A 26,141-nucleotide genomic window follows, 5' to 3' on the forward strand; every position below is an offset into this window, starting at 1 on the left:
TCTGAAACATCACGCAAAGAGGGTTCTGGGTTTTTACAGCTCTTAAGGCTATGGCCTGGACCATGCACGCATGCATGTAAAAAGTGTGGAAGCCTGGTTTGTTCGTTTTTGGGCCCGGCCAGATTGGCCACCATTCAATCAAGCCCAACAGAACTCTCACTCGTGCGTTTCCGGCCCATATGGGATCGCGTGTGGTCAGAGGCAGTTGGCGCCGCGCCAGCCGGCAGTCGGCTGCCGTCCTCCCCCATCCGTGCCGCGTGCTCTCGGCCGGCACTCGTGCCATACACCTCGACGCCGGCGAACCACAGAAACACCACCGGGCGTGGCCTAATCCATCTGCAGACTGCCGCCCTTCACTGCAGCGGTCCTCGCTCCGGTTGCCCGCGGCCTACTGATCGATCGACTGCAAACTCGATCTCGACCGCCGCCGCCGCACGCCGGCGTGTCACTGTAGAACTAGCTTCTCGCTTCATCTCTGACAGCTCCACCAAGGAAGAAGGAACTGCCCGGCGATCTCCGACGTCTGTGCAGAGGAGTGTATGCTTCCAACATGGAAATGGTGCCTATGCCTATATAACACGCAGCCGCGGCCTCCAAGAGAGTTATCACGCTTCACCAATTACCCTCTGATCTTTACACCCCGCCACACCACAGACTGCCCCGGGCGTTCCATTTCCACCAACACGCCGGCCGGCCGCCCGGCGGCCAGCACCTCCGCAACTGCTCCTCGTGCTCTGCATGCTAGTCCGGCCAGCGGCCAGCACCTGCGCGCGGGCGGCCGACCGTGTGCTACCTTTCATTTCACGCGCCGCCCGTCCCGTCTCTCGATAACGCGTAGGCATGGCCCGTGCAGCGGCGAGAATCCCCAGATAAAGGAGCGGGGCCGGCGGCCGGCGGAACGAGCGGCATGACTGGCGTTCATGGACCTGGACGCTGAACCCGTTAAGAGTCCAAGTCTGACGAGGAAGATGATGAAGAGACTCGCCCCAAGCGCCGATCCGGGCCGCACATGCTTGATCGGACGACTTCTAGGCACCCTGGGGTGGACGGCATTTCGAACACCGTCCACCCCGCGGGACCGCCAGGCCGCCGTTTCCGCCTCACGCCGCGGCCCGCCTGAGCGCCGGCGAGTCCCGCCGGCCCACGCCTCCCATGTCCTTGCTCCTGCCAGCACCTGCATGGCTGCATAGCTGCGCTGCCTTGTTCATGTTGGCTCCGTCCCAGGAGCTGGTACTTGGCGTTCGTGGCCGGAATCGTCGACGTCGGCTCTAAGCTCCGATCCGGCCGGTTTCTGAGTCATCGTTCGCTCACACGCGCAACATTCCATGGATTCAGAGTCGTTTCTGAACATCTCCCGCTCTGAACGGTGGACGCTCGACCGAGTCCGCTGCACAGAGCAGACCTTCAGATGCCAATCCTTTAAACGATTCGGCGACCGAATTTCAGAGTTCGCTGCACAGACCATCGGAGTCAGCGACGGGGACGAGGAGGTGTATCATGTATGCATGTATGTCCTCAGCGACGAGGGCGTTAGAGTGAAGACTGGCAGTTCAATTTTACAGGTTCAGTCTCGTGTAATCCGTTCCGTTCCTGGATCCAGGCATCCACCAGCTACCGTGAGTTATTATTAGCCTAACAAATAATTTTTTTGCTGAATTACATATGGATCTGAGTTACATGCCGATCGAACAGAGTAGTCTCTTGCTGCACTTCCCGGACTTTCTTGCCTTGCCTGCCTTGCAACTAAGGGGTTAGGTGACAAAAACTTGGTCCCAACAATATCGCATTGTAGTGTTTTGTTACCCAGAGCTGCTAACTACAACCAAGGGCTAGTAATTACCTCATGGAAAACATATATATGAAGAAAAGAAAGCATGACAGGATGAATGAATGAAAAACAAGTGAGGCCGGCCATGGATGCGGATCGGAGGACATGCACATGCACTAGTTGTGCGAGTAATGAAAATGCATGCTCGAAGTAAGGGGGGAAAAGGCTGCATGATGAAGGCTGCCATGCGTGCGAAGGACTGCAAATTGGGCGAGTAATAGAAAGAATGCTTGGGCAGACGTGCCTATTTAAACCGGCCGGTATCATCGTCTCGCCACACCATGGTTCCTCGACCTTGCCTACTACTCGCCCCTCCGATTCAAGCCTTGTACTCGCCCACCCGCGCCATCCCGATGCATGGCCGACGCTGAGGAGATACACTTTGTGAGGGTCACCGAGGATGTGAGTATCCATAGCTAGATTGTAGTCTTCTCCGTGATGATTCGCATATGCTTACTGCTTACTGCTTCCTTTCTTATCTCTACTGATTTCCTATATCTGCTTTTATTGGCTCCTTTTTATTTCCTCATGTATGTATGTATGTATGTATGCATGCGTGGCTTGTTGCTTGGATTGAGGGAGGATCATGTGATGAGCATCAGATTAACCGTGCTTGCTGAATGGATGCAGTATGCGCTACCGGATGGCTTCGACAGCGGTGTCGGCAGGGTTAGGGACCTCAACGAGTCCCTGCCGAGCTACTATGTGAGCCTGGCTGGTGCAGGTGGACCAGGAGATCATCGACCTCATGCTGATGCAGGGCCCCGCTAGCCGCCGGCCCATGCCAGTCCTCTCCGACGAGGTCCCGGACAGGCCCGGGAAGCCCGGGTTCCGCGCCATCCTTGCCAGCGCTGCCGCCATCGTGAAGGGGCTCATCGACAGGGACGAGGACATCCTCCACCAGTACCACACCAAGGGGTACGCCGAGGTCGAGGAGGAGGTCAGCGACGACGACGGAAAGGAGGCCACGCCGCCGGTGAGGAGGAGGCCGGCGACGAGGAGTAGAAGGCCCGCGACGAGGAAGAATCAAGCAAGATATACTGCTTGATTTTGGTAGTGGTAGCTATAGGCCCGAGCTGGGGTTTATAGAGTGAAAGGCTTTGCTCAATTTACAGGTTTATTTTGTCGATCTCTCGATCGTGTAATCTGTTCTGATTCAGCCATGAGCCGTGATCTTGTGAGATCCGTTCCGTTCTTTGATTGGATCCTGATGATCATCCTGTTCCGTGCTTTAGAATTAGGAAATAGATCAGGGCTACTGGGTAATACAATACTGTCAGTCCAATTATCTATACTATATATAGCCTATGGAATTCCTGTCAGTAATTGTATTTGCAAACTTACTTATTATGTAATCGGATTTTCCTCTTCCATCTACACCGCGTGTTCTCGGCCGGCACCCGTGCCATCCACCTGGACGCTCGCGACTGCCGGCGATGCCTAATTTTTAAATCAGGAACCTAAATAAATTTTTGCAGGATCCATAAAATTTTTATTCAACTTCTTTTGATTTTAGAATATTTACCGTGAACTAGAGATAATTTACTTAGCTATAAACAAAAAGAAAATATAGATCTTGTGCACTTCTGAAGCGTCGCCCCATCAGGGAAGACTTAAAAGTGAGGATTTATCAGTCCCAGGAGGCTGATAACACTTTTACTACATCAGATGGTACCTCACCGTACAACTCTTCGCGGTAATGGGCAGTGAAGCGCCACTATCGCGAGGATTACAACTAAAACCCACACTAATACACTAGCTACGAAAAGAGGATCATCAGAGTCTTGCACCATGCAGAGTTCCAACGGTGGCCTCAACCACAGGCAAGACTGGGAGCAGGACGGAACCCTACTCGACGTCTTCGGGGATGTAGTCAGGATCTTCCACTGTAAAAGTAAGAATGGGGTGAGTACGAACGTACTCAGCAAGTCCAATCACACCCGCGGAGGGGGTTATAACAGAATTAAATGCACAGAATATTCCAAGGATAAGGTTATGGTTCATTTGCGGAAAGACTCGGTTTTATGCAAAAGTTCGTTTAAAATATTTTCAAAACAAGTTTTCGAGTGCCAAGGAGTACGTGCTGTTGATCCACACAGGATCCAAGTTTTAAACCGCTACCGGACTCCCCGTCCGCCGTAGCACACGGCACAACTGCCGGACACTTTCCAAACAACTCACACCAGCCCAACCATTCCCAGAGAGAAACACTAGTTATGTGACCACACCATAACTTGCTCAATACCGTGGGCACGGCTATTCGAATAGATTTTAACTCTGCAGAGGTGTGCAACTTTACCCACAGGTGGGGTACCACAGCACGATCACCTTAGTGTCGGTGCAGATCCCAACAAAGCCATTACCCACCTTAGCTAGACCTGACTAGCCACCACGGAACCCATCAAGGGGTCATTCGACCTATCTCTGAGGTTTAACCGGGGCATAAGTCACACAGAGCTTATTCCTTCTCCTTGATCACCCGTTGCTCTCAGCTCTCCTGATGGCTATCAGACTAACTAGTGGGATTTATGCTAAGCCGTTGCCCATACAACGGTCAAGTGGTTTGCACGACAGGAAGCTAGGTGAGATGACACATCAACTCGGTCCTTAGGGGTGACAGGATGGATATCTCCCTTCCTCGCTCAACCACACAGGTACGAGCACACCAACGGTAAATCACACAGAATTGCCATCCATCCCGTCTAACTCGTCTTTCAAAACACATTTTATCCCTTCCCACACACACACACACTTTCTTACAAAACCAGGTGGTCAAGGTATGGGTATCACAAATAAGGGTGGCTATCCTACCATGTTTTCAGTAAACAAATCCATGCAATTTTATAAAGCAGGCCACTGGGTTGTGTTTATAAAAACTAGGACAGAAACATGCATCAAAGGGTGGAGTTGAACTTGCCATCGTCAAGTTCTTGCGGGAGGTCCTGATCGAAGCACTGTCCCTCGGGTTCGGGGTCGCAGTACTGGTCCTCGTTCGCTTGGTCACAGTCGGGACCTTCCTCGTTCACTCCGTGTCCTACGACGCAAACAAACAGACACACAATCAAGCACGAGAACTAAAAGCTTTTATCGTTGAGCTTGAATCGGAAATAATTTAGTTACGGAGGTAGGGGTAATATTTTTGGGTGGTTTCTTAATGGCATGGCTAGAACTATACTAGAAATGACGTGGTAAAGTTTCGGGTTGATCGGAGGTCGTTTGGCGCATAAAATGACGCGCTAAAGAGGGTTTAGGGCTTAAACGGGGGTCCAGGGGCTTATTCATAATTATCTAAAGAGGGTAAGGGTTTATTTGCGAATCCTAGAATTAATCAGGGCATGCTAAAGGGTGTCTAGTGTAATTAGGTTTACGTAATGGAGGGGCTTGGTTTGAAATGCTAGAAAGGACAGGGTCTCTTTAGCAAAAAGTAGTAATTAAGAGAGGGGGGGTTCTTTTGGGTAAAACAGGAAAAAAGGGGGGGGGCTATGGGCAAATCTGCCCGTTCTTCCTCCTTCCCCCCCACGGGAAACAGAGGAGGGGGCAGGGCTCCTGCGCCGGCCGAATCACGGTGGCCAGGGCTCGAGGGCGGTCCGGGGCAGGCGGGGTGAGAGAGAGAGGGGCACGGGAACCGGTTCCCGGTCTCACCTCGGGCCGGGGTGGTGCGTGGAGGTGGGGCGACAGAGGCAGGCGGCGGCGGCAGTGGAGGCTCGGCGGGGCGGCGCTAGGGGCTCGGGGGGGGGGGGGAAGCTAGAGGCGGCGGTGGAAGTTGTGGAGGAGGTGAGCTGCGCGGGGGGGGGGGGGGGTCGTTTTATAGGGGAAGAAGGCGGTGGAGCGGAGGGAAACGGGGTGGTGGCGGCCGGCGGGCGGTGCGGGGCGTCATCAATGGCGCTCGGCCGCTTGTGGCCGTCGTGGCGCGGCCGGGGTGAGGCAGGTGCGCGGCCTGAGGGGTGTTCGGGCATGCGGCAGGGGAAGGCCGGGAAGGAAAGAGAAAAGGAAGGAGAGGGAAAAGAAAGAAGGAAGGAGAAAGGAAAAAAAAAGAAAGAAAGGGAAAGAGAAAAGAGAAAGAGAGATTGGGAAAAAGAAAAGAAAAGAAATGGGAGAGGGAAAAAGAGAGAGGGAGAGGGAGAGAGAGAGAGGGGAGGGGAGGGGCGCGTCGGCGCCGGTCGCGGCAGCGATCGTGGCCGGTCGGCCGCGCGCGCGGGGGATTCGCGCTCTGCGCGAGAAAGGAATCGCGCCGGCGCTAATCGCGGCGGGTAATCGCGCGCGGGCGGCAGGCCTCCGAGCAGCGCGGGATGGGACGGCGATAAGGTTTAATGTCGGTCCGAAGGGGTTAGAGTTAGGGTTTCGACGACGAGTGGTTTTTAAATGAAACACTCTAGCGTGTGATTTAATTTGGTGAATTTTCAGGGCGTCACAACTTCATGCCGCATTGCATTATTTTATTGCTTGTCTTTCATTTGAATTTAAATTTTTAAATTCAAATTCAAATACATTTAAATGTATTTCTTTTTTTCTCTCTCTTTCTCTTTTGGCCCGGCCCATTTCCCTCTCTTCCTCCCTTCTCTTTTTCCCGCGCGGCCTAGCCCAGGCTTTCCCTTCCCCTTCCCTTCCTCCCGCAAGGCCCAGCCCAGCCCAGCCGGCCGCTCCGCCTCTCCTTCCCGGTCCAGCGGCCCAATCCGTTTCGACATCCTCTTATCTCCCTCTGTCCCTCACCGCAAGGCGAGCCCCGCCCGTCAGGCTCATCCCCTGCTTCAAGCCAGACTCGGGTTCGATCCCGAGTCCGGCCGTGGCACGCCGCTCCCGCGCCTCCCCTAGGCCCGCACGTCGAAGCCCCCCTCAGCCTCATAAATAGGCACCGTCCAGCGTCCTTGATCCCATCGAAGCCGCAGCCGCCGTCCCTTGTCGCAAAACCCTAGCTCGCTCGCGCTGCTGCCTTGAGAGGAGTGCGTTGATGGGGTATAGCTCGGTCCATTTGAGGCTTAGATATGATCCTGTGTAAGACGTCTTCCTCGTTAGGGAGGGTTATGACCATTGCGGTCTGAAACCTTAGCGGACCCTTGCAACTTAGGGAATTTAGGTAATTTTTGTAAAGGCCTCGTAGTGAATCCTTACCACTCAACTCGGAAGTATTTAAGAGTCTTGCAAATCCGGGCATCAAGGGAAACAAGAGTTGTGGGTAAAGTGTACAATCTCTGCAGAGTAAAAAAATTAATATATCAGCCGTGCTCATGGTTAAGAGCGGTTTGGACCCTCACATGATAATTGAACTTGAAGATGATCTAGATTAATATTCTTTATTTATATTGTTGTTACTTATCTCTTTTTTATTTATTTAAGGGTTGGTATATACGTGCACTTAGTTAATGCTCGCTAAATAAAATTTGGCCAACCAAAAACGCCTATCGCAATCAAACTATGTTAGCTTTTCCTTAAATTTTTGCCTTGCATATCATATAATTTACTTCATTTGCTGAGTACCAACCATAAGTGTACTTACGCTTACTTTATTAAAACCAATACTGTTCAGAACAAGATAATTATCCGGATTTTCTTAAAGATTTTGAGGAGTACTAGACGTATGTCTCCCAGTTATCTACTGTGTAAAGTTGAAGTTCCGCTGCTAGTTATAAACGTTTATTCATTCAGTTAAGACTAAGACTTTCGGTCGTATAATAAAGTATCTTAATACTCTTTTCTATTATAATATTATTTCGGATATACATTTATATGATCTATTATATATGTCGCATATACAAGATGCATTCATTTCTTTTTCAAAACCGGGTGCGACAACGAGGCAAGGCCTATACCATCTGCAGACTGGCGCGCCCTGCAGTGCGGCTGCCGGCGGCCTACTGATCGATCGACTGCAAGCTCGATCTCGGCCGCCGCCGCCGCCGCCCGCCGGAGTGTCACTGTCGAACTAGCTACGTGCTTCGTCTCTGACAGCTCAACAAGGAAGAAGAAACTTCCCGGCGATCTCCGACGTCTGTGCAGAGGAGACACCCGTGCGGCCATGCCTCGATTTAGTCTGGGACAGGGTGGGTTCGGTGCCGTGCCGTGCCGTTTCTGCATTTGAGCGGTGCCCCCGGGGTCGTAGCGCGTGATGATGATTCGCCGCGACACGAGTCAACCAAAAATAGAGTGGCCTCGCGTCGCTCGAACCAACCGCCAAAACGGCGGTGCCGTCCTTAGCTGCCGCGGCTGCGTGCAGCCCGCCCTTCTCGTCGCGGCTCCGTCCCCCCAACTCCTCCTCGAGTTGGGGCTCCTCCTGTTCCTCAGGTGAGGGTGATGAGCCAAGGATTTGATCCTTCACAATCCGTCGATTTTATTTCTGTTATCTGATCCGACTATGAAATTAAAATCGAGTGATTGATACGGGTGGTCAATGTGCCATGGCGGCAGCACGTGGTCATGGAGCCCCAGCCCGGCTCGCCGGCGTCGCCGCCGTCCCCGGGCACGCCGCCGTCACCAGGCAGTGCCAAGGTGCCGACGCCGGACGAGCCAATGGAGGAGGCCACCGAGCAGGAGCCGGGCAGGAAGTCGACCTCCTCGTCATCCTCCTCGTCGTCGTCGTCCGAGTCATCGGCCGAGAGCCCTCGCCATGTCGACGTTGTCGAGCTCGGCGACACGTTGCTGCCAGCGCCGGAGGACGAACAATTCGCTGTCGCTTCTTCCATACAGAGCGCCGAGGGCAAACCGGACGGCTCGGCGACGGTGGGGGACGAGCAAGCCGATCCTACCGTACAGGGCGCCAGGGGTAAACAGGACGACCGTGCGACGCTGGAGGACGAGCACGCCGCCGCCCCCGAACACAGCGCGGAGGTCAAACCGGACGACCGGGCGCTGCCGGAGGACGAACAGGCCGCCGCCCCCGCCGTGCGCGGCGCGGAGGTCAAACCGGACGACTGGGCGGCGTGGCCGGAGCCACCGCCCCCGGCCGTCGAGTACTCCTCCTCGTCGGACGGTAGCGCCGGCGCGGCACCAACGGGGCTGACGGAGGCGCCGCAGGTCCAGACGATGGCCAAGCTCGATGGCGCCGGGGCCGGGACCGGCGAGTTCGACCCGCAGAGGATCCCGGCGTCCGTGTTCCAGACCAGGGCGTCCATGTCGCAGGCCGAGTGGAGCATGACGTCCAACGAGTCGCTGTTCAGCATCCAGGGCGCCAGCGACGTCGGCGGGCCCTACGCCGGCAGCAGGTCGCACTTCGACTTCTTCTACGACGAGGCCATGGCGGCCGCGGAGGCGGAGTCCAAGCTGCCGAGCGTCGCGGAGGGGATGGAGTCGGCGGAGTTCGCGGCGCCGGGCAGCGCGAGCTCGCGCGCCAGCGGCGGGAGCGCCAACGCCAAGAAAGCCACCGTGTTCCGGCGGCACGACAGCGGCTCCGGGGGCAGCTCGAGCAACTTCTCCTTCGCCTTCCCGATGTACGCGACGCCGCGCCACGACCTTTCTCCTCCCTGTCTATATTGCGCCATGGCCGTTCTTGATGAACCCTGTCCTCTTCACCCGCAGACTGGCACCGACGTCGCCGAAGAAGAAGGACCTCGCCGGCAGCGCGCTGTTCCAGGCGCTGGAGAAGGAGTACGACCAGCAGCCGCCGAAGCTGGAGGCCCCCGTGTCGGCCTTCGAGGAGATGACGACGGAGGCGGAGCGGCGGCAGAACACGGGGTGCTGCTGCTGCGGTTGCTGCTGGTTCGATTGCTCCTGGGCCACGTGCTGCGGCTGGTGGCGGTGTTGCGGCTCCTGCTCCTGCCCCAGCTTCTGCCGATGCAGGTGGTGCCCCTGCTCCTGACAGAATTGGCGGGAGATCACTCGCTTGTTGACCGGATCATTTGACCCGAGAAGGTTCGCGCCAAAACAGAAGAGGTCTTGTCGCCATGGGAACTTAAATGGGTAGGCATCGTCTCATGAGAGCTAGATCCCATTCGGCAGCTCCTGGCTCCTGCTTGTGTTTTCGGAGGATTATTTATTTGGCAGATGGGTTTGGCATGTGCACATCGGCGGAACACAGAGTACTATACGGTACAGTGTACAATGCTGAGATGGAATGAAAATTCAAATGCATGATTTTGTTAGCTCACCTGACTCAGGGGCGGAGCTACGTGTACTTATCTTGCTGCAAAATCAGTGAGAAACCACTGTTCTACACTGTCAGAGCTGACACCGGTGTTCAGTGGACTTGACACCAGTGACTCCGTTGGCTAGCTCCGCCCCTGACCTGACTAATGATCAATCGATCTCAATTTTCCATGTAGATGAACAAAGAACGGACAGCTAATAACTTAATAAGTAATAGCGAAACGAAATGCAAATACGATGTTCAACAAGTAAAAAGTTTAAGAAATCATAGAGAAACAAGAAATATGAGATGGATCAGAATGAGATGCAACCATACTTGCTTTGTTAATAAGTCTTGTACGATGTTTGAGCACAGTACATGCCAGCAAACAAACCAGCTCCCAGTTCTGTAACAGGGGTTGCTTGTTAACAAAAAGTATCAACCACACAAATACTGTAGCTTCGTGATTCAAAATAGTCTACACGTACTGTATATACAGGATTACTTCCAAGTTCCCCATTGCCATCTGATCCCTGCAAAACTTTTCATACAAATCGACATTGCACCTTGACGGATAGCATCAGCTGATTCAGCGTGGAAAAGGACAGTCACCTCGCACAGAGGTGCGCAGATCTGAAACAATGGTAACAGCTGAAAAGAACTCTCTGATTGTGGCACATGAATTAGGAGTTTCTTTAGGCAACTTGTAAACCCACTATCTTTGCATAGGGCCAGACATAATGTCAGTCCACATGAAAATCTTGGGCCCAGCTTGACCTCACTGATGCTAGCAAGCATTTTCAGAAGATAATCTGGGTTAACGGCTTCAAGAAGATCATACTGGCTTGCAGACTCAGATAGCTCAAGCTCCAACATCCTGATAGCTCGACTGCCCACAAATACGAGAAACAGGTAACTAAGATCCAGTGACTCTATGCGAAGATCTGTCAAGCTCACAAGACCATCAACTTGGACAGTTGCACCAAGTTTCTCAATGGTGAGCTTCAGAGTAGACAAGGATGGAGTATCCAGAATGAGCTTATCTGGTCGAACACATTTCAATTCTAGAGAAACCAAGTTTGGTGCAAGGACAGCCAAAGACCGTGGGACATTTGATACCTCCCAGCGGCAAGTCTTCAGTTGAAGAAGGTGAATCTTAGGGTCCTTGAGCCCTCCGACTCCTATAAAATTAAGAGTGTGAAGGCAAGGGAAGCATTCATTCAATTGGTTGAGGTCTTCATCATCTAGTCTAATGAACTCAAGCGTTAGATGAGTCAGATTTGACATTTTCTTGAGCCCATCAACAGAAAGCCATGCATTTTTTAGGCCCAACCTGGTGAGATTGAGACCTGCGTAGAAATAGATCACAACATGCGGGATTAACCAGTAGACACTTAGAATTAAACAGAGTATGATGGATAGCTTCTTCATCACCCACATGATAAATCTAGCATATTAAAGCAAATGCCCAAATGAGCTTATTTGCTTATCAAGTAATAACATCAAGTCTTGAGCTCAACATTCACATAAGCTATGTACCAAACATGGTATCTAATCTTTCTTTCAGAAAATTTAGGATCAGCTCATTGTTTGTATTTCAGAATTCGCCATACATTGCCTAAATGACATGTGACACCGTGGACCAACATGTCAATGAGACAGAGCAGAAAATCATGATTTTTCTCATTCTTTTGGACTTTGGAGTGCAGATTACACAACTAAACAAGGTAGAGAGAGGGACGGAAGGTACAGACTTCAGCACAATTTGACAGCCAAATATACATCAAAACGATAGCAAAATATTGGACTATTTGACAGCATAGCAAAAGAACAGCCAGTCAACCAATCTACAAACCAAGATGCCATTTTGAAAGGCAGGAGAGCAGCTGCGCCTACAATGAGAATAGCAGGGCTCTGACAGAGAACTCCCAGCCGAAATGAAACTGGAGCTGCAACAGCAGCAGTGTCACTGGAACTATTCATATTGGAGAATAACAAGTTTCTGGGGAATACAACCATCAGGTCATTAAGAACATCCTTGGAAGTTCTAACGGCACACTGTAAATACTTCTATTAGTAAAAAAGGTAAACAATAAAAAACAAATCATAAAACCACTATAACCTTTGCTATAGTTATGAGCGACTGATCAAATGCTTGTGTTGTGTTTACCAGTGCTGCCAGATAAACAAAGAACACGTCCTATTCGTTCATGTTATACTTGTATCGTGTTTCATCTAATGTTCCTCCTTACATCAAACATGGCATCACAGACGGCGGAAACAGCAAAATAATGAATCAAACCGGGAGGGAGGGAGAGAGGGCTCACAGTAGTGGGAGATGAGAGGGAGCGCCTCCGCCTTCCTCCAGCACGCCTGCGGCCAGTAATCGGCGATCTCCACCTCCCGGAGGACGGGCCCCGCGGCGGTGGCTGCCCACGCCGTCACGGCCTCCTCGCTGGTGAGGTGCAGGTCGTCGGCCTCGTCAAATTCCCCCTCCTCCACCCACATCGCGTCATCGGGGAAGCCCTGCCCGTCGGCCGCGTCGAGCGACAGGGAGCGGAGGTGCGCCCCGAGGAGCGACGCGAGGCTCCGAGCGGTCGTGCGGAAAGCGGGGGCCCCGGCCCGGCCCTCGCCGCCGCCGCGGCGGCGGCGCACGCAGTCGGCGGCGCAGAGGCGGGCGCGGGGGCAGAGGTAGGACGCGACGAGGAGCGCTCGCGAGGCGAGGCGGCAAGCTGCGATGTCCCCGGCGTCCGCGACGCGGCCCAGGACGTCGGCGAGGACCGCCGCCGGGAGGGCGTCCAGGGGGTTGCCGGAGGCGGACATACGGAGATGGTTTCTCAGGATGTGTGGAGTGTTCGTTCGCCAGTGACCAGCCAGGGGGAAGCGGACACGTCTCTCTGAAGCGACAGGAAGGCCGAAGCCCAGCTCAATTCTACGGGATCCCTGGGCCAAGGTCTCAACTCGGTCCGCTTCCACAACGTGCCTGCAGCCCAAGTGCTTAACAGCCCCCCCTACTGTCCACCGATCCATCCAACAAAGCAACCCTCAAAATAACTGTCACTTTTTTTAAAAAAAAACTGGCACCACCGATATAACCCAGCAAAAACAAATTGGTCACAGCTAACATTTTTCCCACATTAAAAAAAACATGAACTACAATTCCGCAGAAACATTTTTGACACCAACTCAGAAAGATTGGACAAAATAATCAACTTATACAGCCTGCTTCACATGTTTGCATCAATCGATGGCAATTCTTGATGTATTTTCATAAGTTAGCCTGAGTTTTCTATGTATTCCTCATAACAAGAAAGCATCGTGCCTTTGCATACACTTTTTCTGCAGAACGCAAGGTCAGCACCAACCATTGATGACCATCCAATGAAAGAAGATTTAACCGTACAATATGATCCAGGGTGTTTTCTCCAGCAAACCAAGCTTCTTCGGTTCTGCTTCATATATCTAAAAAAACTGCATACTCCTCAAAATTGTTTCAACAAAGCCCAAGCCGGGTCTTCAGATCAGTTGTCCAGTAACTTCCCAAGCCAGGATCATGTCTTGTATTGTTCTCAACTGCCAGTCCAAAAAGAAGATAGACGAGTTCCTTGGTCATGTCAAAATCATGGAAAGTGTACCCAGTAATGAAAAGTATCAGATCAAGTATCTCACCATGGTATTCATGCCGCACAGCAATTAGCAAATGAGTTATCTCCTTTTCGGAACACCTGAAAAATTTCTGCACACTGGACAAAGTGTTAATAAAAGGCATAGAATATAATATTGTTGTCATGAAATGTTAGGACAAAAGTGCAAGACAGTAGAAAACCATCCAGTGGGTTTACCTTATCAAAACTGAAATATCAACGCAGCTCCAATAAGCACACACACTCAATATGAGGAGTATGGGGAAACATATCCACAGGAATTACACTCTTGAGTTCATAGCATCCTCCCAAATCTTTCTCTTCCTGCATTCAAATTATTGAAGCAGTGCCTAAGTATCACAAAAGAGCTAAAATATCAAAAGGAATTCCAATAGCTGTGAAGTAGGACAAAACATACCACACCATGACATAGGTAGTCCAAATCCCGTGCACAAGTAGCTGGATTACATGAGACGTACACTATTCGAGGGGCTTTAACTTCTAACAACCACTTGATTAACTTCATGTGCATCCCTGGCCGATTGGGATCTGTGAAATATATAGTTGTCAGTTGGGTTACAAAGCAGACTAGAATTATGACTGATCCAGCATAGCTTCGTACCAAAGCTGTTGTCACCTGTAAGTAGCTAGTAACAATACTAAAATAAAGGTGAGATTTTAAAAAATGTTGCTCTCAAACAGATTTTTAGGGAACATCATGACATGACTATATTTGAGTGCCAAAGAACAGTAGCAATATATGAACCAAAACGAACCTGAGATGATTATGTCAGGCTTTGGAAATTCCTTCCCGAATGATTCATTGATTTTATTGAGGTCTCCCTGAACAAATGTTGCATTATTGATACCATTCAACTTCGCATTCTTTCGAGCATCTGCAATGGCTTCAGGGACAACTTCATATCCGTATACATGCTTTGCCCTGAGACAAGCGGAAGTGTTTGCTGAACATGGTTGCCTTAAGATGGTTTATTGTAATAGCAAAATGGTCTATGTGAACCAAAGAAAGCAATAGCCTCTCATAGAGAGTAATAACTGTCTCATAGAATATGTACACCCAGAAGAAGAAACTACCTTCTGGCAAGGGTCAAACCAATTGTTCCAGTTCCACAAAACAAGTCAAGAACAATTTCAGAGCCATCTCCTTTAAGTCTAGCAGAAGCTTCAATCAGCTTGTAAAGAACATCAGCCTGCAGGAAGCCATAGGGGGAAGAGACTTCATTTCACCATTCAAATTTCTGCCATTTATTGGTCTTTCTCTTCTAGACAAGCATACAAGCTTGTTTATCTGCTTATACAGTTCTTATTTAACTTATGCTTTCCTTAGCTCTTTTCATTCATCTACTGAAGGAAACACATGATTGGAGAAGCAGCACTATGGCATGGTGCAGTGGTGATTACAAAATATGTAATAAAACCACAATTCATTATGCAACGAAAACAAACCTGTTTTGTATTAGTCTGAAAAAAAGAGTTGGCAGATATCTGGAATGTAAGTCCTCTCAACATCTCTGTAATGTTTGGCTTCCCATACAAGGTATATTCTTGTTCACCCACAGATGTATTCCCAACAGATGTGTTCACGTTATTTATGACGCTGACCTGAATTAACAGTATATGAATGTCAATAGGGCCAAACCTGGAAACCAAACTATTTAGGGCCTGTTCGGAAAGGCAGTTTTGGGATCCAAATCCCTAGGATTCAGTACAAACTTGAACTAAATCCAAAAAAAATCATAGATCAATCCTTCCCTTCCAAGCAGTCATTATCGGCACAAAAAGTAGAATGGTCCTCACAAAAAAGAGCTCTATGTCAATTATAACTATCACACAGTAATAAGATCAAGTAGCTTAAGAATCTTGCTATCATCACTATAGTATCAGAACAAGAAGGCTCATATTACATACCACTTCAGGTATTTTGGTGATATTGTCAACAAGAGGCATCAGTAGATCTGGTTTATAACATGATGTCACAAAATTGACCATGACTTCTGGAGTCCCAGTGCTAATGTTTCTGGACAAAACAAAACAAAATGGAATCTTTGAAGGTACTCATCACACAAAATGATTTGCTCGATGAGCAAAAATGGTTCAATGGTAGTTTACATGGAAATACTAACATCTTTCCTATTAGCATTACTTGAGTTTTAAAAAGAAAAATGTAGACAGAACATCGTCCTAGATAGAACTAACAAAGCCAAAAATACTTACTTGGTTAAAAATTTAAATATCAAACCACAGTATCTCGATGAAGATGATAGAAATATGTGTCACATTGTAAAAGAACATCTTATGAATTCATATAAAACATTATATTTGCTTAATGGAATGAGTCTTGTATTAGCATTTCTCGTAGTTAAATTCTAGCGCTTAGAATGTATCACACATAAAACGGGCATAATGGTATGAACGGAATAGAAGATATCAGATACGTGACATTAAAATGAGAAATACAATAAATTATATCAGGTTTCAACATGGAAAATGAGATATACGACACATCACTGGTAGAACATGTGGAAAACACAAGATGGGATGCCATACCTTCCGGTTCTTATCATAAGATGCTTAAGAAACCCAACATGCTTGTGGACATCATAAGGCGTGAGGCGTAGGGCAGGATCCATCCAGGTTTCTTGAACAACTGCAAGAACCTATGGACATTAGCAACTAATCAATTCAGCATCCCATATTGTTAATCAAACAATCAAATGCTATGGCTATTCACCCACCAATCAACAATAGTAAAGTAAGTAACACAATCACACAAGGTTTCGAACAAACAAATAAAATGTAACACCTCCAACTGTTTACACAGACATACATCAACGGACTCTAGTACGGAGAGCACTGCCAATGCAATGTGGCTTAAAAAATCTTAGTTTGAGATAGTCTCTAAGTCACATGGTTCCAAGCTTACAAAGAATATAACAAGAAGAACAATAGACACTATATTTCTGCCTAATCTACAGAATATATCTTAGTAGATTATCGAATGCAACTGAAATTCTCTGATGCAATGTCCTAGATCCAAAACATCAGCATTTTTGGAATGAAGCAAACTCAACACATAGTATATAAGCAATTCCTTACCTTATCAGCAAGTTCACTCTGCAGAAAACATTTCTCAACATGCAGCACCTTGTCGAAGAAGCCTGGTGCATGCAATCCAAGCGCATATCCATCAGCCTCGTTCACTTCCTCCTTCACCACCTCCTCCTCCTCCTTCCACACCCTTTGCATCCATCTCTTCGTCCCAAACGAGAACTCCATCTGGAGAATGGAAACGAAAAACCAAACAAGGCGTTACAATTTGCACCCAAAACCCATCCAAAACCCCGCACCCAAAACCTCACCTTGTTCCTGTACCGGAATATCTCGTCGCACGGCACGATGGGCTTGAGGATGGCATCGGGCTCGGAGCTCTCCAGCAGCTTGGGATCGAACTTGCCGAAGTTCACGAGCAAGTCGCGGACCTGGAGGTGCTTGTGTCGGATCTGCGCGGCGTACGCGAGGGACTGGGTCTTGCAGCCGCCGCAGTCGGCCGCGAGGGGGCAGGGTGCCTCGACGGCGTCGTGGTGCGGCTCGAGGGTTCTGAGCTTGGCGGCCTCGGCGAAGGCGCCGCGGCGGAGGCGGCGGACGCGGGCGAGGAGGCGCTCGCCCGGTAGCGCGCCGTCGCAGAGCAGGACGAAGGTGGAGCCCGCGACCTTGCAGACGCCCTTGCCCTTGAATGCTAGCGCCTCGCAGGAGAGCTCGACGGTCTCGCCGCGCTTCGGGTAGTAGCCCTTGCGGGGCGGCGCCGGGGACGGCGGCAGCTGGGACGGCGCCGGGGTAGGCGCCGGCGCTTCAGGGGCCACCGCGGCGACGGCGAGGAGGCGACGGCGGGGGTGGAGGGTCACCCCGCGGCGGAGGAGGCCGCCGGTGAGCGGGGAGACGGCGTGGGCGGCCATGCGGGCGGCGCGGGGTGGATGGGCAGTGGACGGTGGAGATGGCGCCGCGGGATAGAAGGCGAGGACGGTGGTCGGTTTTGTCCAAGTGGGCCCGCTCCTCCAGTCAACCGGCCTCTCGCGTATGGGCCGAGTCTACCATCAACCGGCCCAAGCTGCACGCAGCGGCTCAAGGCCCACGCTGCGGCGCGTCCGCCGAGTTACCACTCCCCCGACCCCTAATTTTCAAACGCGCGAACTCGCGTGTGGCCCACCTGTCAGCCCCCACCCACCTCGGCAAACCTGCTCCCACCCGTCTCTCTTCCCCTCCCCTCCCCCTCCTCTCTACTTGTATCCCTCGCCCGCCAAGCCGCGGCCGCAGCAAAGCAGAAACGCAAACCGGCCAGCGCCCCTACTCGCCGCCCCATCTCCTCCCCTCTCGCCTCCGATCCAGCACCGCCCGCCGCCGGAGCCCTAAAGCTCCGGTCTTGTCCGCCCCGCCCCGCCTCTTCGCTCGAGGCCTTCATCGGCGCGGTCACGCGGGCGCGGCGGCGGCGGCGGAGGGAGTTCGGCTCGGGCGACCAGGGGGCGCCTCCGCGCGCGCGATTCCGCCCAGATCCGAGGAAGGTGAGCTCCGCTTCGGGTCCCACCGCTGGAATTCCGCGGGTGGGTGATCTCTGGGGAGAAGTTTTGGGTGGCGCCGCGAGGTCGATTTCTGCTTTGTGGTTTTCTGCGCGGTTTTGTGGTGGGGGGAATTTGCGGGGTTCGCGTTGTTGCTGGGACGAGGGAGGTGGTGAGCCCGGGTTCGTAGGAGCCCTCGGTGCTGTGGGCGGGAGTAATCGAGTCAAGCGCGGCGGCTGGCGGCAGAAGCCTCTTCGCTGCTCGCGAGGCCGCACTGCGCATGGATCGCGGCTGCCTGCGAAGGCGCTCCTCCCGAGTTGGCCTTGGCCGCGCGCCAGCACGTTGGTGCTCAGTTCGACCTCCTCCTCCCCCCGCTCGAAACCACCGCGCCCTCGCGACGCTCATCCCGCCCGCAGCGGGGTTTGCCACCGCTCTTCAGGCCTTCGTGACATAAAAGGGCGGCACGTCGACTGTGCTGTGACCCGTCGTTGTCACGCTGCATAAATTAGGACAGAGTTTGATTGGTTTTGTGGGTTTTGTGTAGACTTGGTTTTGGCATTTGAATTTTGTGCGGAAAAAAAATATGGAACACTTTGTTTCATTCGAGATATTCTTTTGGCACGGGCTTTGGATAGTATGGATTTTTCTAATGGAACCCACTCCACTTTTGATGCTTCAATGGTCTGGGATGGGTTGCTTTGGATAGTTTCTTATCTTTTCTGAGGTTGATAGGTTGCTTTGATCTGAGTAGTTAATGGGTTGCGGAATGAGTTTTTTTTTTAAGAATTCGATCCTTTTCACTGCATCTTAGCTTAGACTAAAGCGAGCATGTGAAACTATTGAAGGTTGCAGGATACTCATTCCACAACTTATGAATAGCTCTTTTGTTGCACAATGCTCCATTGACTTCCACCTAACTGATCTTTCATTTGTTGCTCGCAGCAATATTTGTTGAGTCTGAAGTCAAGGACGTTTTTATGGCCCCAGCAAAAGGTTCTCGAACTATTAACAAGACCATAATAAAAGGATATGAGGATCAACAGCAGTACGACGATCCACCTAGTTCAAGCAAAGCTAAACAAAAAGTAAGCATACTTATTTGGAAGCTGTATGAAGATTTATGATAGATGACCTTTAGATAGTGACGGGTAATTGTAGGATCATATCCTTTAAATTAGCACTCCGTGCTGCAGTGTATGATGTACTATTCAGTTCTCACTCCTTCATCAAATTATTTTGATTTCACAGAAGAGGAAAATTTCAGACTTAGATCCCAAATGGAGCAAGGATGAGCTTACACACTTTTATGAAGCCTACCGCCAACACGGAAAAGACTGGAAAAAGGTTTAAACTTTCCATTTCCCTTAGTTCTTTTTGATTATTTGTAAATATTTGTCGAGGCATCATGGCTATGTGAATACTGATTGTTGAAATTGCTTATGCAGATCAGCTTAGCGGTAGGCGGTAAATCGTCAGACATGGTGCGATCTCTTTACAGTGTACATCGGGTGAGTCTGGACTCTGTAATTCTTTCCTAATTGCACCATCTCTGCATCCTCTACTGTTTTACTGAGCTTGCAAAACTTAAGGTGATATTTTGCTACTCATATAGCACGTGCACGATATAAGTATATAACATGTTGCGTAAATAGTACTTATTTGGAGATTCATGTTTTAATGCATATCTTTATGCTGAATAAATGTATCTAAGCTACAGTTCGGCTTGAATGTCATGTTTCACTCTATGATCCTTGTAGATTGACATGTTTTTGTTTCTTTTGGTAGACTTTCTTATCTCTTCCTGAACGTCAAGCCACTGCCATGGGATTTATTGCGTTGGTGACTGGTCATCACAATGCTTCAGTAAGCTTATGTTGGATTTACTTGTGTTACTTGTTTGAATTACTGTTTACTTTTGGATATGTCAAATGGCCATCAATTTCTTCCTTTTGTTCTTTGATCAAGTGACCATTTTTACCATATGATAGTACAGTGCTAAACTCGTTCTATTGAAGATCATCACACCTGATCATTGTTGTTCCAACATATGACGACTAAATAGTCCCTTTGTTTCGTAATTTGAGGCACGCTTTGACTCAGTCTGGTCTCCAAAGCTGATTTTTACCATTAATTTCTCTCACTATAGTTATATTGTTAACAACAATAAATCATGATCATAGGAAAGTACATTCAAATATGAATGCAATGATACCATTTTCACAATGCAAAATCAATATACACAGTATTTGATGAATTGTCAGTCGAAAAGGCACTAATTTTAAATCTTTAATTATGTGTTTGCCCTATAGAAAAAGAAACGGAGGGAATACTTCAAACATCAAACAGCATCGTTACATAGAGCAGCTCCTCTACAGTTGGCGCTTATTAGGCTGTTAGGCTCTGAAGCACGATTTTTGCAAACCTGTGAATAATAGAACGTGTTGAAAAGGGAAATACAATATGTGATAACTTGATGCGCAGTTCAACCTAGCTTCTTAATTTTTTTCCAGCGTAATGCCTAGTTAGCTGTTAATTCTCACTGGACTTCAAATTGCCATCCGTGCAATCAAACTTTTCAGCATTGACTGCTAATATATAAGCATTGAATTCTGCGGCATAATAGCAATACAAGTATGTTGCTGACAGAAAGTTCTATAATATTGTAACTTTCAAATGACGTAATCTTTTGCTATCATACTTTTTGACCAGAAGTCTCTTGCTAACACATTTTGTTTACTGGAAATCTTTTGCTACTTTAATGCCCTGAGTTAAATCTTGGAGTCTCAGTGTCCAAGACCGCATATTTGTGATATAGCATATAGGTATATTGCATTTTAGGTGGCAGCATTTGCAGGGAAAGCAAAATGCCAGCGAATAGAGATTTTCAAATGCATCTAAAACTGGCTCACTTTGAAGCCGTAATTATGAATTTATTTTTCAGTTCTAACTTACCACAAGATTTTGTAATGCATATAAAAGTGATTGATCTTTGTTTTGTATTTTCTTTTTGTTAGCCTGTTCACTACAATCATGGTTTTATCTTAATTAAATTGACATAGGTTTTAATTGACTGACTTATGATGCTTAAAATGGTAGGAAAAATCCACAAGTCATATAGGAGATTATCAAATGGTGAGAGCATCTGGGAAGGCAAGGCGACGCGGTGAAGCTACACAACAGAAAGCAACTGAAAGGCCTGACCTGCATGACCATCATGAAGGAACAATTTCTGGATTTTCATCTTCCTTCAAAAAACGATACTATGGAGGTGAGCATTGTAGCAGAAATATGTCATGGTCTTTTTCCCTTAATAATCTTTCAGTTTTTCTCATAAGGATTGCCGACTGAGAAGGAAAAAATTGTTAAAGAAAGGCTGAGAAATATTTCCACTGTATAATTTGTTGCCTAAGAAGTTTAAACAACTTTATTGTTTCTTCAGATTTTGTCAGGAATAGCCGAAACCATGCTGTTCGAAGGCGTACTCCTCGTATACCAGTCATAGCTCCTGCAGTCAGGAATACCATTGATGAGGCCTCACCAGGTATTGAAAACATCATCAATACTACCAAGAGAAAATATGAAGCGGCCAATAAAGATTGTGCTATCGTTCCAACGAATAAGTGCTCTCCAGACAGAAGTTCCGGAATCAATGAAACAAATAAGGCTGGTCAAGATCATACATTCTTGGACACCAAGGCAACTGGAGACACAGCGATATGTCAGAAACAGTTGAAGAAAACAAGGATTCAGCAACCTACAGAGGATGGTCAGACCGGTAAAGTTGAGCATGAGACAGTGATGGCATCTGATGAAGGGAATAAGCTTGTTGATTCACTCAACCAACATCATATTCATAGCAACATTATTTCTGAAGGTATTTTTGACAATGTGTTCGTTCTTTTCGCTTTTATTAAGAATGTTATACATAGCAACATTTCTCCAGACTTTATTATCCACCTATTGAACATTCTTTAAGTTCACTTCTCCCACATAATTTATTTGTGGCGCATCTTCCTCATCAATCGTCATAGGATTCCAGCCATTGTTGTTGAAAGGCATCAATTAGTTGTTATTTTTACCTATTAATCCTTATCAGTAATACTTGTTACTGCTGAGATCAATGCAATTTAAATGCTTTACTACTGTTTTTAGGTGAAAATATTTGACTATTTGTTTTCTGTTATGATTGCAGATGATATGTTGGTCTTAGATGTACTGAATAGTCTGGTGAATGCACCCTCTAAAATGTCAAAACTCGAGATCGGTGCTCCTTCAGGTCAGTTTCTTTTTGACAAATCCTAGTTCATCTTGTTTTTTCACATTATATGTTATCTCAGTCATGTTGGTCGTTTCTTATGAATCTCTCTCTCTCTCTCGTGTACTGATCCAGGATCTCATGGAAAAACTGACTCTGTGTTATCTGATAGAAGGGACAAAGGTCACCCTACCACTGATCTATCTAAACAAGGGAAGGCAATTGGTAAATCCGGTGCTTCCAAGACTGGGAAGAAAAGGCATAAGAAGCTATTAGGTGCAGAGGTAAGATTTCTTTTTTGTACTTTCTGCAACGTACTTCCTCCCTTCTGGTTGATTTAGGAAATAAAATTGAATTGGCTCATGTTTGTTCATTTGTCTACTTTGAGTCAGTTGTTTCCTTGTCTATGTTATGAGTTTATTTGTTTCACGAATCAGGATGGGATTAATGAACTTGTGCAATTTGGCTTTAATGTATCTGATACTGTCGGTACTCACTTCCATATTTGTTTTATTTCTTCAATTGCTATATTTGCATTTTTTTGAACTCAAATATCTCACTTGTATCCCATTGAGTTTATAATGTTATGGGCATGATATTAATTGAAGGTTGTTCCTTTTTTGTTTAAAGGTATTAATTTTGATCACTATATCCTAGTTTGTGGCTGTTGACATATGTTTATCCTTCTAAATCGTTGTACATTGCTCTACATTGATATGTTCTCCTGTGCTAAATTTTAATATTGATGCTAATCTTTCTTTCCTTTTTTTGTGCCACAGGTGCTTGCTGAAGCACAAAACATTTCTGTTAATAATTTGGTTCTGCCAGAAGTACCAAGGGTTGGTATCACTGCTGATTCCTCCTTGTGTACTGACTCTGCAAAAGTGGGGATACCTGAAGCATCTGAAGATATTTCCACTAAAGGCCCCAGTGTAACAACAGAAATCAAATCTGAGATTAGAATGTCTAGAAGGACCAGAAGGAAACACCAAATGCAATGCAAAACAAAGCATGTGTCATGCAATGAAGATTCAGATAATTTACAGGTAGTCTATGCCATCATTTATCAATACTTGCATACCGATATTGCAAGTTGAGATATGCCTACGCTTAGACTTCTCTCCTAACTCTCGACTGTTTTCAGGCAAAGAAATTGCTGCACTGTCTGTCATCTGAATCGCTTCGTAGATGGTGCACGTACGAGTGGTTCTATAGTGCAGTTGATTATCCATGGTTTTCGGATAATGAGTTTGTGCACTACTTGGATCATGCAAAATTAAGTCATTTGTCAAGGTTGACTAGATCAGAGTGGAGCGCAATTCGAAGGTAAGCTAGCATCACTTGGAGGCTGTAGTATTTGTTTTATCCTCAGTTCTGTCAGCATTCTGCTTGTTTCCACAATACACTGAACATTTTTTTCCCCTGCAGTTCCCTTGGCAAACCCAGGCGATTTTCGGATCATTTTCTGGCTGTGGAAAAGGAAAAACTTGAGGATTATCGAGAGAAAGTAAGGAAAATCTATGCTCAACTCCGTGATGGTTCACGGGATTCTCTACCGGCAGACCTAGCTAGGCCATTTTCAATTGGTCAGGAGGTGATTGTTCGTCATCCAAGTTCTAGAGAACTTTGTGATGGCAAAGTGGTGATGATGGGGCCAGATTGTTACAAGGTCCATTTTGTTAACCCTGACCTTGGTGTTGATATTGTAAAGGTATGTAATCGCTGTTTCAGTTGCTTTCATCAATTATCAATATGCTTTTTTACAATGTCAAGGTAATAAGGCCTTTTTTCATATCAGTTATCAAATCATTAGTTTTCACTTATGGCAAAAGAATCAATTTTGCAATTCATTAAGCATTACTCTAGGTTTACCCCTCAAGCCCATTCCTGGGCAAATGTGGTGTCAAGTGTTTTTGTCATTTACATGGAGACTACTAGCGTTTTTTACCCAATAAATAAACTTATCAAAAGCAAATTGTCAACCTTGGTACTTTGGTAATCATTGCATAGAGCCAAATGCTGATGAAGCAAGAATTATGATCACTGCATTCAAATTGCTGTCTTTTATTTGGCATGTGATCATCCATACATGCTTGCTTTGTGATGCATTTTAGTAGTTATACTTGCCGATGTAGTTATTCACAACCTTCTATGTTCATGTGGTTGAGAATCTCAATCTGATGGTCTGATGCTATATGTTATATAAAGAGACATAACTGAACCTATTTATTTTCAGGACACTGATTGTATGCCAGTTAATTGGTTGTATAATCGTCCTGACAACATGAGGAGGAGTTGCCTTTCAAATAATGTGTACAGCATCCTGGAGACGGAGCACATTCCTGACCTTGCACCAAGTGAGAACTGGGACCGTGCTGTACATGGAGTTACTGTAACGTCAGATAAACAGCTCAAGGTTATTATTCTTCAAAATTCTTTTCGTCAGGATTCATAAATTCTAGAGTAAGGTTCAACATATAATGTTTAATCAGGCTAAATAACTATATATTAACAATTCCTGCTGTCTTTGACTCTTCCACAAAATGGAGCTATCATGATTGTTATATCTTATGGCTCATTTTTCATTGATGCTTCACTTGCAGGTTGAATCTGTTGTCAATGGTGAAAGGCCATCATATTGGAGTACATCCGATGGCCACCCTACAAAATCTAGAGGTCGCCCAGACAACAATGCTGGTCACAACTATGAGCTAGAGTCATATATAGCTGCCTTTGTACAAAAATCGCTATCCCGAGCCAGGCAGATGGTTGACGAAGCCATGCAGGTAGGTTACAAACTAGCTGGCAATTACTTGACACTTTTGCAACATGTTATTCATAATTTCACTGGATATGTTGTTTACGTGTTATATAGGCGAACTCTGAAGGTAGTGATGTAAGGGTTTGGATGCCAAATCAAGAGACAGATTGTGTGGGCCCACAATCTGAAGCTGCGGTTCGTGGTGCCCAACTTCCTTCCAGCCTGATATCGAACTGCATTGCGACAGTTCTTTCAATCAAGGTAAATGTTGACATATCTTTATCAAAGAGATGTGGTTACAGCTGTTCCGATCTCACTTTAAGTTCCTTCAATATCGTGCAGCGCCTTAGCGACTCGCGGCATCCACCTGCTAACATAGCAGGTGTCTTGGAGCGTGCTTCCTCAATGCTGCGCCCAAGCTGTCCAGAGAACCTTGCAATCTACAAAGACATAGAGACTTATCTCTCTGTCATAGCAAACCAGATACTTGCACTTGTGCCAACAGCGTTGGGCAACTGTGGACCTCCCATGTCACCCATGTCACCCAGATAGATTTCCGGCTGCCTTCCTTCTTATAGGCCCGTGCGGTTGAACATGCTGCTACCTTTGCTTCGAGTTCAGAACCCACAGGTTTTGCGGCCATCCTACTGTGACTTGACACTGTCATGGAGAAGTCCTGTTGAATGGCAGCAAAGCATAGCATATGAAGGAAAGAATTCTGATGTGCTGACTTGAGCTTGGATACAGAGGGTAACATTGACTGACTAGCTCCCTTGTAACCCTTGTATATACCTGAATGGATAGGTTATAGGTTGAAATACAGATTCAGGATAGTGGACATCTGACAGTGTAGAGAATAATGATGTATGTCTGCAGCCGTGATTCTAGAATGTAATGTGAGTATGTGACAGAAGGCTATCTTGATTTTATAGAAATCGTGATAGGAAATTTACATATTATAAAAAGGAATGAAGGGTCCAATTCTATCTTCGTGTTTGTGTGTGTCTATGCGTTAGGACCGAGTTT

The 26,141-nt window shown here is 47.6% G+C and overlaps 4 protein-coding genes across 10 annotated transcripts; 2 read left to right on the forward strand and 2 right to left on the reverse strand.

Moving 5' to 3' along the window:
• Nucleotides 1-7,601: 7,601 nt before the first annotated feature.
• LOC112893519 (F-box/LRR-repeat protein At4g29420) lies at nucleotides 7,602-12,951 on the reverse strand. Of its 5 annotated transcripts, none has more exons than XR_003228836.1 (5): nucleotides 12,212-12,951; nucleotides 10,373-11,233; nucleotides 10,221-10,290; nucleotides 9,907-10,043; nucleotides 7,602-9,767 (listed from the first exon to the last, which is right to left on the reverse strand). XR_003228836.1 is itself a non-coding variant. In XM_025960893.1 (2 exons), exons 1-2 carry the CDS (start codon nucleotides 12,912-12,914, stop codon nucleotides 10,386-10,388), a joined length of 1,551 nt encoding a protein of 516 aa, XP_025816678.1. In that variant the 5' UTR covers nucleotides 12,915-12,948; the 3' UTR covers nucleotides 10,205-10,385. The 5 variants fall into 5 exon arrangements, 3 of the variants coding, with proteins under 3 accessions (XP_025816678.1, XP_025816680.1, XP_025816681.1); XR_003228835.1 differs by having other exon boundaries at nucleotides 9,907-10,047; XM_025960893.1 differs by lacking the exons at nucleotides 7,602-9,767; nucleotides 9,907-10,043 and having other exon boundaries at nucleotides 10,205-11,233; nucleotides 12,212-12,948.
• Nucleotides 8,240-9,619, forward strand: LOC112892856 (suppressor protein SRP40-like). Its single transcript, XM_025959961.1, has 2 exons — nucleotides 8,240-9,249; nucleotides 9,338-9,619. The coding sequence occupies exons 1-2, from the start codon at nucleotides 8,240-8,242 to the stop codon at nucleotides 9,615-9,617; spliced, it is 1,290 nt and encodes a 429-aa protein (XP_025815746.1). The 3' UTR covers nucleotides 9,618-9,619.
• A 122-nt stretch (nucleotides 12,952-13,073) lies between the features above and the next one.
• On the reverse strand, nucleotides 13,074-17,559 carry LOC112893518 (uncharacterized RNA methyltransferase BH0687). 3 transcript variants are annotated; one of them, XR_003228833.1, is made up of 11 exons: nucleotides 16,909-17,559; nucleotides 16,646-16,825; nucleotides 16,097-16,206; nucleotides 15,458-15,566; nucleotides 14,996-15,151; nucleotides 14,624-14,739; nucleotides 14,305-14,471; nucleotides 13,947-14,077; nucleotides 13,727-13,852; nucleotides 13,554-13,620; nucleotides 13,074-13,457 (listed from the first exon to the last, which is right to left on the reverse strand). XR_003228833.1 is itself a non-coding variant. In XM_025960892.1 (10 exons), the coding sequence occupies exons 1-9, from the start codon at nucleotides 17,500-17,502 to the stop codon at nucleotides 13,745-13,747; spliced, it is 1,671 nt and encodes a 556-aa protein (XP_025816677.1). In that variant the 5' UTR covers nucleotides 17,503-17,559; the 3' UTR covers nucleotides 13,548-13,620; nucleotides 13,727-13,744. The 3 variants fall into 3 exon arrangements, 1 of the variants encoding a protein (XP_025816677.1); XR_003228834.1 differs by having other exon boundaries at nucleotides 13,554-13,627; XM_025960892.1 differs by lacking the exon at nucleotides 13,074-13,457 and having other exon boundaries at nucleotides 13,548-13,620.
• A 299-nt stretch (nucleotides 17,560-17,858) lies between these two features.
• LOC112893392 (protein ALWAYS EARLY 3-like) lies at nucleotides 17,859-26,103 on the forward strand. The gene is made up of 16 exons (XM_025960696.1): nucleotides 17,859-18,105; nucleotides 19,042-19,184; nucleotides 19,348-19,443; nucleotides 19,545-19,607; nucleotides 19,885-19,962; nucleotides 21,196-21,367; nucleotides 21,539-21,973; nucleotides 22,292-22,375; nucleotides 22,490-22,638; nucleotides 23,134-23,400; nucleotides 23,499-23,680; nucleotides 23,783-24,065; nucleotides 24,591-24,770; nucleotides 24,958-25,140; nucleotides 25,230-25,376; nucleotides 25,458-26,103. Exons 2-16 carry the CDS (start codon nucleotides 19,077-19,079, stop codon nucleotides 25,665-25,667), a joined length of 2,637 nt encoding a protein of 878 aa, XP_025816481.1. The 5' UTR covers nucleotides 17,859-18,105; nucleotides 19,042-19,076; the 3' UTR covers nucleotides 25,668-26,103.
• The last annotated feature ends 38 nt before the right edge of the window (nucleotides 26,104-26,141 follow it).

This window comes from Panicum hallii, chromosome 5, assembly GCF_002211085.1.
Source record: "Panicum hallii strain FIL2 chromosome 5, PHallii_v3.1, whole genome shotgun sequence".
Taxonomy (NCBI): domain Eukaryota; kingdom Viridiplantae; phylum Streptophyta; class Magnoliopsida; order Poales; family Poaceae; genus Panicum; species Panicum hallii.